This window comes from Callorhinus ursinus, unplaced genomic scaffold (genome assembly GCF_003265705.2).
Source record: "Callorhinus ursinus isolate GAN/ISIS: 27379988/994484 unplaced genomic scaffold, GSC_fseal_2.0 scaffold6, whole genome shotgun sequence".
Lineage (NCBI taxonomy): Eukaryota > Metazoa > Chordata > Mammalia > Carnivora > Otariidae > Callorhinus > Callorhinus ursinus.
The window spans coordinates 6651457-6671540 of NW_027397068.1; the positions used below are offsets into that span (position 1 = coordinate 6651457).

Consider the following 20084-nt stretch of genomic DNA (forward strand, 5'->3'; position numbering starts at 1 on the left):
GGTTATAAGGTATTCCATGGTGAAATTTTCAGGGAGCTGCTATATTGCCTTTGGTACCAGCTGCACCACCTTACATTGCCACCAGCAACACACGAGGGTTCCAGTTTCTCTACATCCTTGCTAATGCTTATTTTCTGTTTGTTTGTTTGTTTTTTTAATATAACAGCTATCTTAATGGGTGTGAAGTGATATCTCATGGTAAAACACTGCTTTTTGATAGTTGGTTTTTTGACTTGACTCTAGTACTTTTAAACATACTTTTTGTGAAGGCTCCAGAATAGAAGAAGATAGCAGGAGGGGAAGAATGAAGGGGAGTAAGTCGGACGGGGAGACGAACCATGAGAGACGGACTCTGAAAAACAAACTGAGGGTTCTAGAGGGGAGGGGGGTGGGGGGATGGGTTAGCCTGGTGATGGGTATTAAAGAGGGCACATTCTGCGTGGAGCACTGGGTGTTATGCACAAACAATGAATCATGGAACACTACATCAAAAACTAATGATGTAATATATGGTGATTAACATAACAATAAAAATTAAAAAAAATAAAAAATAAATGGAAGTATCGGGGACCCAGCAAACCTTACTGTAATAGAGTGGTCAACTTGGGATTCCACTGATATGCTCAATATGCCTAGAATTCCTTGAAGTACAGACCAAGGAAAGCAAGATGTAGAAAGAGGTGGGAGTTAAACTTAATGCATTTCTGGGGTGGGACCTCAACCCGCCACAGGAGTGGCCTCACTTTGGCTATAGTAGGACATCCGTGTTGGGATATAGGAGTAGCAGGGTAGCATCCTGTGGTGGGGTAGAGGAGTAGAGCCCTGTTTTATTATATTACATAACTCCTTTGCCCTAATTCCACAGTCATCAGTAAATCTTTGGATCTTAAAGTTTGCTTCCCAGATCACATGAAGCATGTGCTCCGGTCTCCTTGGCCATTTTATTCCTTATTGTAATTCACCAAATTGATGCTATGGTTATAAATCATTCTCCTACGTTTGGTCAGTGTGACTCAATTCATTACGTTTCTTGCCCTTGGAGGACTGTGAAAACCCAGCTTGCTAAATCTTCAGACCTGGGGCTGAGGTGCGGTTGCTGGGGGCAGCGTGCCTGCCTTCCCCACACCTACCTCCCATCCATGCCTCATCTCTCTTTTTGGAAAATCCTTTCCAGATGGAGGCTTCCCAGCTTCTTTCTGGGGTGTTTTCTTCCCCCCTGTGTGGGTATGATGTTCTTCTCCCTGTCTGACTGAAGTTTCTGTTAGAATGGGAGAACTCTGCTCTCAAGTTCAGGGTGGAGTAAGAGAATGAAAGAAGATAATTCGAGCACCTGGGTGGCTCAGCTGTTAAGCGACTGCCTTTGGCTCAGGTCATGATCCATCAAGTCCCGCGTCGAGCTCCCTGCTCGGTGGGGAGTCTGCTTCTCCCTCTGACCCTCCTGCCCCATGCACTTTCTCTCTCTCACTCTCTCTCAAATAAATAAATAAAATCTTAAAAAAAAAGAAAAAAGATAATTCTATGGCTTCTCCACAGAATAAGAAACTGAATCAACTGGTATTTATTGCCTTTCTGCTGTGAGCCAGGCCTTGTGTGAGTTGCTGGAAATACAGTGGTGAGCAAAGCAGAGGAGGCCGTGCCCTGTTGGTGCTTACGGACAAGACACCGGAGGGAGGAGAAGGCCACTGGAGGACTGGTCCATGCGGTCCTAGCATCGCCTGTACTACGGTGTGAGGCAAAGATCTGCTGCCATCTCCAAAGACGTCTCCGAAGGGCTCACAGATAGTCATTGTGTCCCAGCACCTAGTAGTTTGTGCAGTAAGCATTTGCTGGACTGAACAGAGTCAGGAAATGTTAACTTTAAAAAAATTACTTTCTAGTCTGTTGACTACTCTGTGGCTGTCCAGGGCATAAGTGAAGGAGCTGGATTTAGGAGTCCAGACCACTGTCCTCTTTGAGGCGCCAGCAGGTGGAGGAAGGATGCCCACTTGTTAATTAAGCATCTCGCCATTTCAGATCTTGACTGAATATTTATCAGCACAAAATATGAAGTCCTGTTTCTGGCTTTGGAAGTTGTTCTTTTATTGGCCTTGATTCTGATTTTAAGACCGGGGCAGTCTTCAGGCTTGGGAACACTTGCTGTTCCCTGTTTTGCTCCTGGAAACGAGTTGTTGCTATGCAGCAGAGGTGTCGGGGTAGACAGGAAGAAGATGCATCCAGAATTTCTCTGTCAGCTGTCAGTCACCATATTTTTGAGGTCTGCTGGGTAACTGAGTACTTTCTAGGAAATACCCAGGAACAGCATAAAACTTGACGGAGTAGAGAAATGTGGGAATATGTCCATTTGAGAAGGGAAGAGGTGTGTGGTGTGTGTGGGGGGGGGGGGGGGGGGGGGTAATATCTCTAGGCTGAACTGAGTGACCAGAGATGCAGACTTCAAAAGTAAGATGCATGCTCAAGTCAAAAGGAGAAGACTTCAAAATCCCAGAAGCAAGACATCTTCAATTGAAAGAAATAAAAAATAAAAATAAAAATAAAAATAAAAATCCACACTCCATGAAAGAAATTACTGACTTAAAATGGGTTCACAGAAAAGGAATCTGCAAACTTGAAAATTAAAGAAATGAGTAGAAGTAGAAGGTAGTGGCTCACACAGAGTCTATAAAAAGGAAAAGTACACTGGGGGAAAATGTCTGCCTTTTTTAAGCACTGCCCTGGGAGGAGACCGCAGAGGCTCTGATTTTAGAAGGTAAAGCATACTTCCTTGCTAGGATGTGTTGCCTTATGGAAATGTGTTAGGAATACCCAGGGGCTCTGGTCTATCATGAGCCTGACTCATAGCTTGCAGACTCTCATCTGATCTCTGTGTGGTCCTACCCCACTGAGATGCAGACAAGCTGAGTGCACCCTTAGTCTTCATTGGGGGCCTAGTCACATCTCTGTGCAACGAGGGGACTAAGCTTCTTTAAAGCGGCAGTTCAGAACTTCTGACCTTGGGCTCCTCAGCTGCCAGAATGCAGCCTAGTGAGACTTTACGTTTGGTTTCTCAAATGCCTTTGCTTGGAGAGAGAAAGGGTGATGGATTACGAGAGTGACTTCTCTGTTTTGCTGGGGACAGTTGTTCCTGGGAATAGAAGGAAGAAGGAGATAAGTACATGAGACCTAATGAGACCTTTATGGCCCAGGCTGGAACAGAGGTTGGCGTCCTGGCTGGCATGCCCACAGTTGAAGTTTGGGCACTGAAGGGAAAGAAGATAGCGTGCAACTGGGACTTTTGATCTCAAATCTGAATGGGTCATTCCGTCTTTCTCTGTGCATACTGGTTACTGTGGGGCTTTGGATCCATGACCTTGGCCAGCAGCTTCTCCGAGTGCCCTTCTTGCTGTGCTCTCAGCTGTTTATGTGTGTGTGTGTGCGTGCGCACATTTTTAGGATGTATAGGCATCTTTTGGATCTCTCCTTAATGTTCTAGTCCTATGACTGAATTGGTGGTCACTGGGAAAACACATCTGCTGATGTTTATACCTTAGTATGGAAATCAAGGTCCAACTTCAAGGAAATAACCCCCTTGGCATGTGTACCCATCATGGCCCTGCAAGGGAGGCCGCGAAGAGCCTTTACTCACTTTATGGAAGGGTCCGTGTCTGCATGCATCTTCCCAGTTTGAAGGAGGAAGAGAGAATTGCTTGAGCTGTCTTTAAGATGGGCAGAGTGTGCCCAGGAGTGGGGTGGGAAGCTGGGTCGGAGGAAGAAAGATCGGGGAATGAGAGGGAATGGGTGTTGGGAAGGTGTATGGGAGGAGGGGGTATGTTTACCCAGCCTTGAGAGGTGTCTGCAGCCTGCTAACCGTGCTTACAAAGTTTGGGTTTGAGATCTTCCTCCTTCCTCCAATCCTAGACCTTGGGCTAAACTACCACATGCGCACATGGAGAAGGTTAACTTCCTTTTCAGGTGTGGTTTTGAGGTACAGTTGTGATTTTTCGTTATTGTTGCTGTTGGCAGACGTGCTTTCAGCTGCTCCTCCAGGAAGCTTGCTTTGAATGCATTTCCTCTGGAAGTTGCTTTTCATGAGGCTAATATAATGAAGAAATTGGGCAGAGAGGAGATTTGGGGAGGGGGTGCTGAGGACCCCCAAAGGCACAGAAGGCAGCTGCTTGGCTGAGCCCTGCACTTCCAGTTTGCTAGCTTCAGGAGCTAGCAGCTGCCTGCTCTCAGCAGCCCTGTGAGTGGGCCGCGGTGCCCACTGCCTCTTCCACCCCGGGAGGTGGGAGGTATGGCTCAGACATTGCTTCCACACTGTAGTGCGAATATCAGACTCTGGGGCCGGCTGCCCGGATGTGCTGTTATTTTCCAAACGGTGAATCAGTGCCAGCTTCTGTTTCTGCAAAACTCAGACAGGCAACATGGGGCTTCAAAAAATGGACAGTGTACAAAATCTGGCCAGACGCCAGTCTTCTGTTTATTTCTTGTCCTTGTGTATTTGGTGGCCCAAGCTAATCACCTTGAGACTTGGATGAAAACTGTTGCCTCATCCGCTTTTTCAAGGGTGCTAGGTGGCTGCTTGAGAGGGGGGGCCAGAGACGCTCGCCCCCCAATCTAACTTTGGGATTCGAGAACATAGATGAAATAGCTAGCAAAAACAAAAGCCTTCCCCCACCCCCTGCCCCACCCCCTGTTATCTAAAGGCTACCAAAATGATGGCAGAAGTTGTCTAGCATTTCATTCTGCTTCCCTGGAGAACCTCTGATAGTCTGGCTCTGCTCTTCACTCCCTCTTGTCTCCAGGCCAGCACTTTGCTCCTCTCTTAAAGGACGGACTCTCCACTTTCAGGATCTCTGCACATGTGACTTGTATGACCCCTTGCTCCCTAGCCATCCCTAAATAGTTCATGTAGATGAACAGGAATGGTACAAGGGAGAATAAAAGAAGCAATGAAAAAACACTTTCTCTGTGGTGGGTAAGGGGTTGAGATTTCTTTCTTTCTTTTTCTTTCTTTCTTTCTTTCTTTCTTTCTTTCTTTCTTTCTTTCTTTCTTTCTTTCTTTCTTTCAAGATTTTATTTATTAATTTGTCGAGAGAGAGAGAGAGAGCACAAGCAGGGGGAGTAGCAGGTGGAGGGAGAAGCAGGCTCCCCGCTGAGCAGGGAGCCCGATGTGGGGCTCGATCCCAGGACCCTGGGATCATGACCTGAGCTGAAGGCAGACACTTAATGACTGAGCCATCCAGGTGCCCCAGGGGTTGAGATCTCTTGATCTCTGATGTTTTGTACAGACATAGTCTGCTAGTTCCTGGCCAGACCTGTGAGGGTGGCCCTAATGCTTCTTTCTGACCTGAGAGAGTCGTGGGGAGACCTGCTAGGCGTGTGGGCCTGGGCAGCCACAGGTGGGGGTCACCATTAGGTACAGATGTGGAGAACAGCTTACACAGAGATTGGAAAACACTCCCATCTTTATTTCCTTCAGGGTTTTATGTCCTTTTTGCTATTTTTCTGTTGTCTATTTCAATACTAGATAAAATCTAGGGCCTCCCTCTGCTGTGCTTATTACATGGCTGTAATACCTGATTTCCAATAAAAATGAGATTATCAAACCAGACTTTATATTATTTTCCTTAAAAAACAGGAGAGATTGTTACCATATTTTTGACTTGATGGAACAACATGAATCATGATGCATATATTTCTCATTAAAACTTTTAAAGCATCTAAATGAATGCCCTCTGTGTTATTTTTTATTACAGTTTTATTCATTTGTCTAGGGCGCACAGATCAATGAACCCACATGGTGAGTTTGATAGGAATTGGCTGGCAGGAGAGTTGGTGATGCTTGAAGAAGAGGCCTAGGCTTTTCTATCCCAGACTAGCATTTCTTAGCTTATAATAATAGTGCTAGTTGCGATGTATTGATCTTAATTGGGTCCTGGCTACCCATACTTCATGTAACATCACATTTAATCTCTACAGCAACTCCATGAAATAGGTACTGTTATCATCTTCATTTTCCTGATGGGAAAATTGAAGCTTAGATTCCCCCCCCATTGCTCTAAAGGAGGGTTGGCAAACTTTTTCTACAAAATACCAGAAATTAAATGTTTTAGGCTTTTGGGCCATACTGTCTCTGTTGCCACTACCCAGCTCTGCTGTTGTAATGCTAGAGAAGCCATAAAAAAATACAAAAATAAACAGGGGTGGCTGTGTTCCAGTAAAACCTCATTTATGGACTCCAATATTTGAATTTCGTATAATTTTCTTATATCACAAAATATTATTTAAAAATTATTTTCCAGGAGCGCCTGGGTGGCTCAGACAGTTAAGCATCCAACTCTTGATTTCAGCTCAGGTCATGATCTCAGGGTTGTGAGATTGAGCCCCGAGTCAGGCTCCATGCTGGGTGTGGTGCCTGCTTAAGATTCTCCCTCTTCATCTGCCCCTCCCCCCTGCTCGTGTGCACGCAGGTGCTCTCTCTCTCAAAAAAATTGTTTTCCAACCATGAAAAAATATAAAAACATTCTTCACTTGGAGGCTGTACAAAAACAGGTGGTAGTCCAGATTTGCCCACCCTAGTGTAGATAAGCATAAGCAGGAAAGGAGGAATGGGTTAGGATGGGCTGGTGGGAGTCATACTCTTGCCAGAGGGAAGAGCATGTGTGCAGGGAACATAGCAGGAAGTCTCCAAGGAACTGCAAGAAATGCCAGCATGGTTTGATAGGGTATGAGGCAAGGTAAGAGGAGACAGTAAGACCTAAGTCATGACCTTGTGGGACCTTTCAAAGATTTTGAACTTTATCATTAGAGCAATGGGAAGCCATTAAAAATATTAAGCAAAGGAAGGAAAAGGACAATTTTTTTTTTTAAATCACTGGCTGATAAGTGAAGAGTGGATTACAATTGGTCAGTAAGGGTAGAAGCAGAGAAACCAGTGAGGCAGCTTGAGAAGGGGGCCCGGTGGGTGATGATGGTGTCTACTAGTGACTGTAGCCAGAACCATTTCCTGGCAACATATCAAACTGAAGTAGAGCAAATATGAAGACCCTCATCTTCCAGCTTCAAATCTAGTATCTTCCCTGCATGGTGTGAAAGTCTTAAAATTCTCAAATGCACATTATGTTTATCCGAATCTGCCATTTATCTCTGAACCCTACAACTGAAGAGCTACTCTTCTCTCACAGACACAATTCTTTCCTTCTGGAGGAAGTGCTCATAAACAAGCATAGTGTTTCTTAGGTTTGAGTTATTAGTTTTCATTTCCTGAGGAAATTTATTTCATCAAGGGAAATAATCTCTTGTTCAAATAATAAAAAGACCAAAGATAATACTGTGGTAATGGTTTTATGTTATTTTTGTGCTGGTGTTAGAAAGGCTACTGAATACTTCCTTGAAGGTCAGCTTTTCTTAAAATTTGTATAGCTTTCTTTTCCAAATCAGAAATGGTACATTCTCTTCTCCCTTTGAAGGAATGATTTGTCTGTCTGGGCACTCACAGTAACACTCCAGTTCTGATACTAGCCTCTATCTCTGGATCAGAGCACACTATCTTTTGAACAATATGATACTGAGGGGTTAGAGTCTGTTTCTGTGGGGTCCAGGACTGGGGATTAGGGAAGAAAGGAAAAGGGAAAGATGAGATTTATGCCTTGGGGCAGAGGGGTGATGGTGATGGTGATTTTGCCTCAACCTCTCTGGGGGTTGGGCCCTAGAGGCAGCAGTGGGTGATACTGACCCAAGGTGGGTAGAAGAAGGGGAATTTCAGAAAGTTCTTAGGGGTGGGACCCGGTGGTTGTGACTTCTCAGAGAATCTTGGTTTTGGCTGATCTTTCATTCAAATTTTTCCTTATATTACTGCTATTTGTTACTTTGTATTCTTTCCCCAATATAAAGCAAGGTCTGTAGGGTCTGTACTTGTATCTCAAGCATCTTCTTCCATCTCATAATGTACACTGTCTTGCACACAGTAGATGCTCAATATTGAATACTGGCTCGGTTGATTTGTCACCTTTGGCATCCATGCTGTGCAGTGCAACCTCTTGTTTCAAAGAAGTCAAAGTTTTTAAGTCTAAAATCATCACAAAGAAGACACTCGAGACATCCTGAGAATAGGACAAATTTTAGGAGTAAGCAGTAGGCAAGATTCAGGCTTCCACTGAGGATCTTCTCCCATTATGGGGCTTTTGTTGACCTCTTTTCTTTTTGCCACCCCACTTCATTAGCCTTTGGTTGCTTGTCTTTATTTTTGCACAGCAGGTGCTCCATATATGTATACTGTGCAAGTTCACTTCTGGTACTGATTTTATTTATTCTCTGTAGACTCTTTGCATATTCACACAGGTATAGGTGGTGGAGCTGAAGTTGTAAGCTCAGAGGCTTTGATATACTCTCTCCCTTCTTCTCTTCATTTATCAGTTATTGAAAGTTGGTTATGTGCCAGGCACTAGGTTAAGTCCTGGGGGACAGCAACAAAAGAAGACATGGTGTCTGATTTTAAAAAAACATTCCAGTCTAGCAGAGAGATAAAAGGAAACAATGGCCACTTGGTGTAAAGTATAGGCAGCGATTGAAGACCTCTCCCTGACCTCGTGGATGGGACCTCACTGATGCCTTTGCTTTCTGAACTTCTGAATGTGGTCAAGAGCAGGTAGAGTATCTGTGCAGTTGAGGATGAATTAACAGGCTCTACACTTGCCTTTCTCCATTTGTGCAGGGTGAAGATGTCTGCCCAGAGATTAATCTCTAACAGAACGTCCCAGCAATCTGCACCTAATTCTGATTACACCTGGGAATATGAATATTATGAGATTGGACCAGTTTCCTTTGAAGGACTGAAGGCTAATAAATGTAAGTCTTATACAATTCCCCATTGTAAATATAATGTATTTGTCTTAACCTGTGAAATCCCCAGTGATTAATTTTCCTGAACATTCTTTTTACACAACTCTGTTCTGTATCCCCCAAGTCCCAGAAAACACCCCCTCCCAAACATAGGCTGACTGCTCAGGGATGGTATTACATGAGTGACAAAGAACTTGAAAGATTCCCTTAGTGGGGGACCCTGAGTCAATGTCATTCTCAAACTGAGATTCTTTTTAAAGTATTAATCATTCCAGCTCTCCCAAACTGTGTGAACATTTGGACCATCAAAAATATGTACAAAAGGAAAGTCTGGAACTATTTTTTGAAGAACCTTCTTTGGTATCTCATGGTCAACGGCATCCTTTCAGCCCTGCTGGGTTTCTGGGGCTGTAGAGAGCAGTCTATCTGTGTGCATTCATAATGATGGACTGGAATAGCCTGCAACCATTCCTAATTCTGCATGATAGGCATAAATTGTGCTTCATGTTATTGGAGTGATTAATAATCCAGCACAAAGCAAGGAAATACAATTCTGTGCAAGGTTACTGTCCAACTCCAGTCATAACTGCATGCTCCTGGTCAGCACAAAGCATCTGTCTTCCAGGAACTACTGCCCATTCCCAGGTCCTGTTGTGGTTACCCAGTAAATATCCCAGAGATGTTTGGTTGTTTCAGAATGAATATCCATAGTGCAATAAAAATGTTAGGTTCTTAACTGGTTCAGCTTTATGGGACACCTTAGGAACTAAAAGAAAGATTAGAAATGGAGATGCAAATATGGCAAAGGAAATACCTTTGCTCTTTTAGTATTTCCTGGATGCTGCCATTCTGACGTGTGTTGGTGTTCATGATCCCCCACATTCACGCGCTGCTCCCTTGTAAGGAAGGCTTTCTAAATTTTGTTGAGCTTTCTTGAGGTATAATTGACAAAACTGTAATATATTTAAAGGGTTCAAAGTGATGATTTGATACACATATACATTGTGAACGGATTCCTTCCATTGAGTTAATCGACACACTCGTCACCTCAGATATTTGCCTTCATTTATTTATTTTTTGGTGAGAAGAATTAAGTTCTACTCCCACAAATTTCAGTTATATAATACATATTGTCAACTATATTGACCATGTTATATGTTAGATCCTCAGGCCTTATTCCTCTTATAAACTGAAAGTTTGTACCCTTTTACTAACCTCTCCCTGTTTTCCCCACCCCCAGTCCCTGGCAACCAATTTTCTACTCTCTGTTCCTATCAGTTTGACTTTTTTTTTTTTTTTTTGGTTCTTATTTCACATAGCATAATGCCCTCCAGGTTCATCCATGTTGTCACAAATGACAAGATTTCCTTCTTTTTAAAGGCCAACTAATATTTTAGTGTGTATGTGTGTGTGTCTGTGTGTGTGTGCATCTATGTAAGTGATGGACACTTAGGTTGTTTCCATACCTTAGCTATTGTGCATAATGCTGCAGTGAATGTGGGAATATAGATATCTCTTCAAGATAATGGTTTTGTTTCCTTTGGATATATATCCAGAAGTGAGAATACTGGATCATAGGTAGTTCTATTTTTACTTTTTTGAGGAAACTCCATACTATTTATCATGGTGGCTGTACCAGTTTACATTTCCACCAGCAGTGCACCATGGTTCCCTTTTTTCTACATCCTCACCAGCATTTTTTATCTCTTGTCTTTTTTGATAATAGATGTCCAAACGGGGATGAGGTGGTATCTCGCTGAGGTTTTGATTTGCATTTCCCTGATCATTAGTGATGTTGAGCTCCTTTTCATGTGCTTCTCGGCCATTTGGATGTCTTTGGGAAATATCTGTTCAGGTCTTTTGCCCACTTTTTAATTGGGTTGCTTTTTGGTATTAAATTGTATGGATTCCTTGTATATTTTTAGATATTAACCTCTTCTCAGATATGTGCTTTGCAAATATTTTCTCCTTTTCCCTTTGTTGGTGCTTTCCTTTGCTGTGCAGAAGCTTTTTAGTTTGATGTAGTCCCACTTATTTATTTTGTTTCTGTTGCCTTTGCTTTTGGTATCAAATCCAAAAAATCATTGTGAATACTGATGTCAAGAAGCTTGCCCCCTATGTTTATGACCATTATTTTGAACTCTCTATCAGGTAAATTGCTTGTTTCTATTTCATTAAGATCTGGTTTTGGAGATTTATCTTGTTCTTTAGCTTGAAATATATTCCTCTATTTCTTCATTTTCCTTGACTCTCTGTGCTGGTTTCTGTGCATTAGAGAAAACAGCTACCTCTCCCAGTTTTGAGTGGTAGGTCTTGTGTAGGAGATTGACCTTGTCATTCAGCCTACCCTGGGCTCCTAGTTGCCTCTTGAGTTTTTATGATTGTCAAAGCAAATTTCTTTGTTGGGCGCCTGGGTGGCTCATTTGGTTAAGCGACTGCCTTCAGCTCAGGTCATGATCCTGGAGTCCCGGGATCGAGTCCTGCATCGGACCCCCTGCTCAGCAGGGAGTCTGCTTCTCCCTCTGACCCTCTTTCCTCTCGTGCTATCTCTCATTCTCTCTCTCTCTCTCAAAAAAAAAAATCTTAAATAAAAAAAAGCAAATTTCTTTGTTCTTAGTGGTTCCCAGTATTTGAGGGTGTGTCAAGACCTGCCTGTGTCCCCAAGGGAGGATTGTGGTCAGCACCTACCTAGATGCAGCCTGATTAGAAGCCAGACCCTTAGGCAGCAGCGGGGGAAGTATGTAATTAAATCCCTGCCAGTGAGAAACTAGGAGATGGAAGTTTGGTAGGAGGGGCCCAGGGCTCCAAGAACACCTGGCTCTGGGGGTCCTAAACAGACCAGGTTTGGCCACTTGCAGCTGACAAAATCAAAGGCAGGGAGATGAGTGCTGGTGGAACAAGAAAGGAATTTATTTCAGTGAGGCCGACATTGGGAAGACTGCAGACTAGTGTCATTGATGGTCTCCAAAGTGCCAAAGATACTGCCAGGTTGATATATTAAAAAAAATGATGGACACAGGAGGGCAGTAAAGGTCAGGTTGATCATTGTCTTGGAGTCAGTCATGGGCAGGGTCTTGCTGGCTCAGGACAGTCCTTATTGCTGGATGGGGTAGTTTCCTTCCCATCACGGGATGCTTTGCTCCAGGATATTTTGCCTGAGTAAAGAGGTAAGCTGGCAAGAAGAACTTAATCAATTAGAAAGTTTGAGGTCGAAATGGAGGTAATGGAAGTCCTCTTTCAGTTTTTGCCTGCTTCCTCTCTTTTCGGCCAAGTGGATAGATGGGAAAGTGCTCTGGTGCTTGTTAAGAACTGCTTCTTTGTTCCTACAGTCCTGTAGGACTCCTGAATGTAAGCACCATTGGTATCAGAGCCAGGAGACTGGGGGCCTTCCCTTGGGCTGTAGCCACAAAAGTTAGGGTGTCAGACTTGTGTATGAGCTCTTTCCAGGGAGATGCTGGTGACTTGGTTTTATGATTGGAACAGGCTGGAGGGAGAAGGCAGGGTTGGTTGCCAGCTCCCCTGCTCTCTGGGGAAGATTGCAGGCAGCCACTAGATGGGTGCTAAATTAGAAGCCTGGCCCTGGAGGCTGCATCCTTTAAAGTATGCAGATAAACTCCTGTCAGGGAAAGAATGGGAAATGGGTGTTTTTGCCTGCTTCCTCTGCAGTGAGCCTTGGCGGGATAGCTGTGCTGAAGGCTTGCCTGCCCATGAATTACTGCTTGTTTCCTATATAGTTTTTGGGTTCTCATGGACCCCAGCCCTTTTGGCTTTCAGAGCTAGACATTTTAGGGCCCCATCTCTGCAGTGGGGGTCTTAAAAGTGGGACTCTGGATGTGCTGTCCAAACCCTTCCCTTCTTAGGGAGAAGCTGGAAGTTGGGGCTTTCCTTCCAACTGTATGTTGCTGCGCTGGGGGTGGGGGTTATGGCAAGAGTATGTCTCAGCCCTTCCTACCCATTTTCCTGTGGGTATTTTCCTCATTTGCCGGAGGTGTAGGAGTGACTTAGCTAGTTTCTGGATATCTTTCAGAGGGAATTCCTCCATACGCAACTGTATATTCAATGTGTTTGTGGAAGGAGGGGAGCTCAGGAACCTCCTAAGTCTCCATCCTGGTCAATTTCCATTCCAGCTTAATTAAGAGATCAAGCCTTTGTCCCCATTCCCCTGTTGCAGGAAGGACTGCAAAACCCCAGGCTTCACCTGTTGGTCCCTGGGGCCAGGAAACCACTGATGGCTAGTGGCTGTGGCAAGGCCTCTAGTGGGGCAATCAGAGGGCAGTGATACTGTTAGGAATTAGTTGGACAGTTGGGTAGTCAGGGCCAGGGCTCCCAATTACAGTGAAATGAAAATACGGAGTTGGGCCAGCTAAGACAAAACAGCACTGCCATTCTGTTTTACAGCTTAGACAGGATGGACCCCACTAGCATTCTGCTTTGCAGCCTTTGCAGAAATGACTTCGGCAAAACATCCTCAAATAAGGCAACTAACCACAAAACATTTGTCAGTATCACGGGCAAGGGGCAGTTAAGACATAAGCCCCAGATATATGACGAAAGTCCTGCTTGGCACAACTCAGCACACCCTGATTCCTTAAAATAGTTCTGCAAAAGAGTTCATAAAACCCCCTAAACTTAGAAACTCTAAGTGCGACACTCCTGGGCCCCCTCCCTCTCTGGGAGCTTTATATTTTGCTCAATAAACTTTGCTTTGCTGCCCACCACTCTTCATCTGGTCTACCTCTTTCTTCATTCTTCGAAGGGGCATGACCAAGAATGGGGTGGGGGTGGGAAAGCAGCCAAAGGCAGAGAAAATCCTACAACAATACTCTGGCTGGTACCCACGTCCTGGTCTCCACTAGTGGGCCTGCAGAGGGCTTCAGAGTTACTCATTTAATGGATCAAGGGCTTTCTATATTTGTTCCTTAAAAAATCATTACCTAAACCATATATCCCTTATCCCTGAAGTGAATAGTAATAATTAAATGCTTTCACTCCTTCCTTTATTGATGTCTGCTCAGTATTTCTTTGTGGAAATTTTAAAAAGCAGACGAAATCCATTGGGATATGCTGTCATCCGATGGAAGGCTGTTGCTGTCAGGGTATGAAATCATCCTCCTTCATTTACTTTAATTCTTTAATCTGTTGTTTTTCTGTGGCAATCTTTAGGTAAGGACACTTGCTTGTTAAGAATTTTAGTGGAAAGCAAAATGACTGGGCAAATTGCCATATATTTCCCTGCAATATGCACTTTTACAGCTTGGTGACACAAGCTTTATTTTTCTGTCAGTTTGCTCTTATCTCTTTTCCTTAGTTTAAGGGGCAAAGAAGACAGGCCTGCTGCTATTATTTTGGTTGGTACATCTCCAGAGACAATTGACAATCTTTTTTGAGCATATTACATTCTAGAAACGATTATAGCTGGCAAGGATTCCTGCAAAATGTAGGCAGAAGTGTGACACATTACATATTTACTTTACCTACTATACTATTAATAAGGAGTGCTTTTGTTAGTTTTAGCATTCACATCGGTAAAAAACAAAATGCCTGTGTGAGTCCTTACTGTTTGGATGTAAGAGATCTGACTGAAGTAGAGGACCTTAGCTTCTGGAACCTGACAATGTATGAGACACATAGAAGAGAATAAGAAACAAACAAAAAACACAGACATATGGGAAAATAGAAAAGATTAAGTTAACTATTATACTGTATATTTTGGTATAGTCTCTTCCATTTTAAAATGCTGTGATTCTGACATTCAAGTGTGTCTCCTTGTATTGCAGATCAGAATTCAAAGCCAGTTAGGTGTAGGCTCAGAAAAATAGAAGCCAGATATTTCAAGGGGAAGTGTTTATTGAGGACAAGATAACAGTTATCATCATTTGCTTTACCTGTAACAGATCATACTTGGCGATGGTAGCTCCATCTTTAGTTCAACCAGGTTCTTCTGCCTGCTGCAATACAGAGTCTTACCTTCAAAGGGTCTTCCATCTGAGAAACAACCTCTGGTGGTTACTGTGAATTCTCCTTTTGCTCTAAGTTATGTATCTGGTATTAAACCTTATAATGTATCAGAAATGGACATATATCTGACATATATTTGGCACCAGCAGAATGGACATTCACTCATTCACTCTTTCAGCAAATATTTACTGAGTACCAGTTATGTGCAGCACTGTTTTAAGAACTAGAGATACAACAGCAAACAAAAGACGCAAAAATACCTCAGCTTATAGATCTTGCTTCCTAGTGGGTGAGATAGACAATACATAAGTTAAATAAACAAACTATGCCATATAGTGATAGAAAATAAATTAGGGAAAGGAGATGTGGAGAGCGGAGGTAAAATGATACATAGAGTGGCCATGGAAGGCTTTACTGAGAAGGTGAAATGTGAGAAAAGACCTGAAGGAAGTGAGAGATTGAATTGTAAGATATTTGGGGAAGAGCATTCCAGAAAATGCAACATGGCAAGAATGAAATGGAACATGCAAGGAGCAACGAGGAGACCAGTATGGCGCCAGGGGAGTGAATATGAGGCAGGACAGCAAAAGAAGTCAGGGAATAGGGAAGAGGAAAAAGGTAATAGGACCTTTGAGATCATGCTGAGGACTTTGGCTTTTTCTCTGAGATGTCACTTGGAGAAGAGGAATAGCATCTGGCTTAGGTTTCAATAAGACCTCTGCAGGGGGCGCCTGGGTGGCTCAGTCATTAAGCGTCTGCCTTCAGCTCAGGTCATGATCCCAGGGTCCTGGGATGGAGCCCTACATCGGGCTCCCTGCTCGGCGGGAAGCCTGCTTCTCCCTCTCCCACTCCCCCTGCTTGTGTTCCTGCTCTCGCTGTCTCTCTTTCTCTGTGTCAAATAAATAAGTAAAATCTTAAAAAAAAAAAAAAAAAAGACCTTTCTGCAAGTGGGGAAGGGAGGGGATGAGGTTAGAAGCAGAAGACCAGTCGGGGGGACTATGGCAGTAGTCCAGGCGGCTGGTGATGGTGGCTTGGCCATGATGGGGACAGTGGAGTGGTGAGAGGTGCATACATTCTGGATATTTCTTAAAGATAGATCTGATAGGATTCATCAGTAGATTGGTCATAGGGCATAATAGAAAGTGAATATTTGTGATCTGATTGGCAGAATGAATTGCCATGAACTGAGATGGGGAAGACTATGGGAGAAGCAGGGACATCAGGAGCTCAGCTTTGGACTTGTTAAATTGAGACCTGTCAGACATCCAATAGGACATGGCAGGAGAGGTGTGCTGTGAAGGTGTGAATTTGAGAGTCACAGCATATAAATAATATTCAAAGTTAAGAGACTGGATGAATGAGTAGAGACAGAAAACTGAAGAGGTACAAGAACTGAGCCCTGACACATGCTAGCATTTAAAAGTTGGAGGTGTTGGGAGGAAAATAGCAAAGGAGCCTAAATGGAATGTACAGGAAGGTAGGAAGAAAGCAGGGCAATTGTGTTTCCTGGAAGCCAAATAAAGAAAGAGCTTCAAGGATGAGGCAGTGGTCTGTGTCAAATGCTGCTATTAGGTCAACTAAGTTGAGGACTGTGACTTGACTGTTTGATTTACAGCATAGAAGTTATTGGCAATGATTTGAAAGCAGTCTTAGCGGAGTGGGTAGGAGTGAAAGGCTGATGGAAATCGTTCAAGAAAAAAATGAGAGGAGAAGAACTGAAAACCATACGTACAGACAGATCTCTCAAGAATTTTGCTATAAAGGGAAAGAGAAATAAGACATTTAGGAAGACCTTGGCTAGGTGAGATAAGATATTCTTAGAGAAGCAGAAGCAAAGCCTGTGAGTCAATATGTGGACACGTTTACATTTTAGTAGGACCATTTGAGCTGCTGTGTTGAGGAAAGACTGAAGGAGCATCCTTTTATTCTGAGCCATCAGTGGAGGCCATATCCCATGCTTTTTTTCATATGCCAACTCGCAGATAACGCCAGCCACACACATGGACAAATAAGCAAGAAGCCAGGTCATCAAGATGAGAAGCAGAGCTAGAGCTTGTGAAGACTTAGAGTAAGGCGTGTCTTTGGAAGCATAGTCAAAGCAAGTTCTGGAACAGCACCATTGGCTCCTTGCCCGGAATTCATACCACAAAATTGGCCCTAATGCATTAGAAACCAGAAGTGCTTTGAGGACAATTCTGGCTCTAGATCCTGAATCTTCTCTTCCAGTTAAGTATTACTCCTTGTTTTTCATATAACCATGAGATGGAAATGTCACAATTTAGTCTTAGGAGGTGAGAAGGAGGGGACTGGGATGGGGGAGTTGGCCCTAGTCTGACCCTAGGGGAGAAGAGATAATCATGGAGAAACTGGATCACACCCGTAAAAGCCATACCGTCAGCTTTCTGCTCTGTTTCATTCCATTTATTAATGGTCAGGTTGAAGGGAAGTTATTTTATTATGACACATTCCATTTAGAATTCCCCTTGGCAATTTACCCTACCCCTTTACTGTAATGACCTCTAAATTGTACAGTTCCTAGACAGGACAGAAGTGGCTGCTGGGCTCTGTTAGAAACACCTTTGGAAGGCTTCTCCTGGTTTCCTTAACCAACTGGAGTCACTGGAGTTTCACTTTCTATAAACCTTTATTTTGAATCCTTCTCAGGGAAGGGTGCTTTGGAGAGGGCCAGGGGCTCTGCTTTCCCTGTTTGACTGCCATGCCCATGTCCATGAAACTTGGTATATAAATAAAACTGCAAGAGCATTTGGATATTCCTGGGATGAGATGGGGATCTCTGATATTCCCCGAAAGGGGCTCTGGGTAAGAAAGTGCCCTAGGGTCAGGCCATGTGGCAGAGGATGAGGTAGAGGAAAATTAATGGGAATAATTAGAGGAAGCAAAATTCTGTTTGAAGAGGAATGTGAATAAACAGAGCCACTGAAAGCATATTGTGATAGGAAATGTAGATGCGTGTCGTTAAGGAAGCATTTGGAAATGCTGTTGGATCACTGGCATTCTCAAGTTCTAACCATAGGCCCCATCCTGCCTAGTCTGCTCCCCTATGACTTCAAGGGAGGGCCGTGACCTTCTTCTGCCCCACCTTATTGCTGCCTTTTGAACAGCTCCCTGGGGCGCTAGAAAGGCAGAGAGAAGGAACTAGGCTGGGTTAAAGGCACCCCTCCTCCCTCCCTGCCCACCCTGAGCTAGAGAAGTGAAAGACTGATGGGGATCCAGCCATGTTTGCAGTGTGAAAGCTGTCCTAATGCGAACACCTTCCAATGTGAATCAACATGACTAGGTTAAATTCTCAACTGAGAACTTCAGTATAATTCTTGCATATACTTTTAGAATTTGCTTTTGCTATGCAGGCAGTTGATGACGTACAGCATCCTGAACTGTCATTATCTGTACAGTGGGGCTTCACAGGCTGCGTTCCCCCAACTGAGATGTTTTCATTGCATGTTGGTTGCATTTGTGTACATATGTTTCTTTGGTATTTGTCCTTTTGTCATTTTTAGGCTTCAAGGCAAAGTCTACAATTTCTATTTCTTTGGCATTCTTAATCCAAGGATAAACACGTTAGTTCTGTGTCCAGAGCACTGAATAAACATTGTTGAATAAAAATTAACTTCAGGGCAATCCTATATGTAGAATGAAATATGAATTATTCAGAGTAAATTGCTAATCTGATTTCTTAACTTCAGAAAAAGGGCAATACATAATTTAATTAGAATAATGCTTTGCATTTAAACACATTTAATGTGTTTTTTTTTAAACTTAATGTGTTTTTGTTCTTTTAAATTTCTAAGCATTCTCACTGTAATCTCATGTAGGTAAACTTAGAGTAGATCAGAAAATGTAAAATATTTTTAGCCATTCTGACTGGTGTGAGGTGGTATCTCATTGGCGAGGATGTGGAGAAATCCTGGGAATGCAAGCTGGTGCAGCTACTCTGGAAAACAGTATGAAGATTCCTCAAGAAGTTGAAAATAGAGGTACCCTATGACCCAGCAATTGTACTACTGGGTATTTACCCAAAGGATACAAATATAGTGATCTGAAGGGGCAGCTGTACCCCAGTGTTTATAGCAGCAATGTCCACAATCGCCAAAATATGGAAAGAGCCCAGATGTCCGTTGACAGATGAATGAATAAAGAAGATGTGGTATAGAGATACAATGGGATATTACTCAGCCATCAAAAAAAAAAAAAAAAGAAATCTTGCTATTTGCAATGACATGGATGGAACTAGAGGGTATTATGGTAAGTGAAATAAGTCAATCAGAGAAAGACAGTTATATGATTTCACTCATATGTGGAATTTAAGAAACAAAACAGAGGATTATAGGAAAAGGGAGGGAAAAATAAAGTAAGACTAAATCAGAGAGGGAGACAAACCATAAGAGACTCTTAACCAAAGGAAACAAATAGGGTTGTTGGAGGGGAGGTGGATGGGGTGATGGGAATTAAGGAGGGCACTTGATGTAATGAGCACTGGGTGTTATATACAACTGATGGATCACTAAACTCTACCTCTGAAACTAATAATATACTATATGTTAATTAACTGAATTTAAATTTAAAAAACTTAAAAAAAAGAAAATGTAAAATAATTCAACTTTGGTGCCTCCCCCAGATTTGAGACCCTATAATGTATGTGCCAGCTTGTGTAGACAATCCAGTGTCATCCCCGTCCCAAGGACATACACTTGTGATTATTACCCAAGATAGGATCAAGGAAGGGCCCATGTAGAGAAGCATAAATATGTCACAGGGTTCAAAGGAGGGAGAAAACACATCGGTTAGGGAAGTTAGTCCAGGCTTTGTGAGGGAGATGGTGTAAGGAATGGGCATTGAAGGATGGATAGACTTTCATTAGCTCTATGTTGGGGAAAGTTGTTCCAACCAGGTGAGGGTAAGAGCCCCTGAAAAGGTGTGGATCTTAGGAAGTTATGGCTGAGAGTTAAGGTAGATACAGGGACACAGTGTTCCCTTGTCTACTTGGAAACATGGGTTTTAAAGTATAGGTAAACTGGGAGAAACCGATGATAATTTTAACCATAATAGCTGGCAAATATGAGGCACATTTTTCTCAGACGCCAGACGTTGTAGAAAGTGCTTTACATATGGAATCTCTTTTAATTTGGAAAAGGTCAAGCCTAGCTTTGCCAAAGAGTTTTTTTGTTTGTTTTGTTTTTGCTTTGCCGAAGAGTTTTTTTATAAAGAAGCAGTATTAACAGAGTTGTCATAAAGTAGTTTCATCCACAGATGAGACAGAGGAAAGGTAGAAGACAGGGAGAGAACGC

General features: G+C 43.1%; 1 protein-coding gene across 3 annotated transcripts in view; it reads left to right on the forward strand.

Annotated features, from left to right (window-relative positions):
• MRAP2 (melanocortin 2 receptor accessory protein 2) overlaps window positions 1-20084 on the forward strand; it is a 48821-nt gene that overhangs the window by 14054 nt on the left and 14683 nt on the right. For all 3 annotated transcript variants that reach the window (XM_073893478.1, XM_025859985.2, XM_073893477.1), the window contains exon 2: window positions 8693-8826. In XM_073893478.1, the coding sequence (XP_073749579.1) occupies window positions 8700-8826 (127 nt within the window). In that variant the 5' untranslated portion in view covers window positions 8693-8699. The remainder of the gene's footprint in view (window positions 1-8692; window positions 8827-20084) is intronic.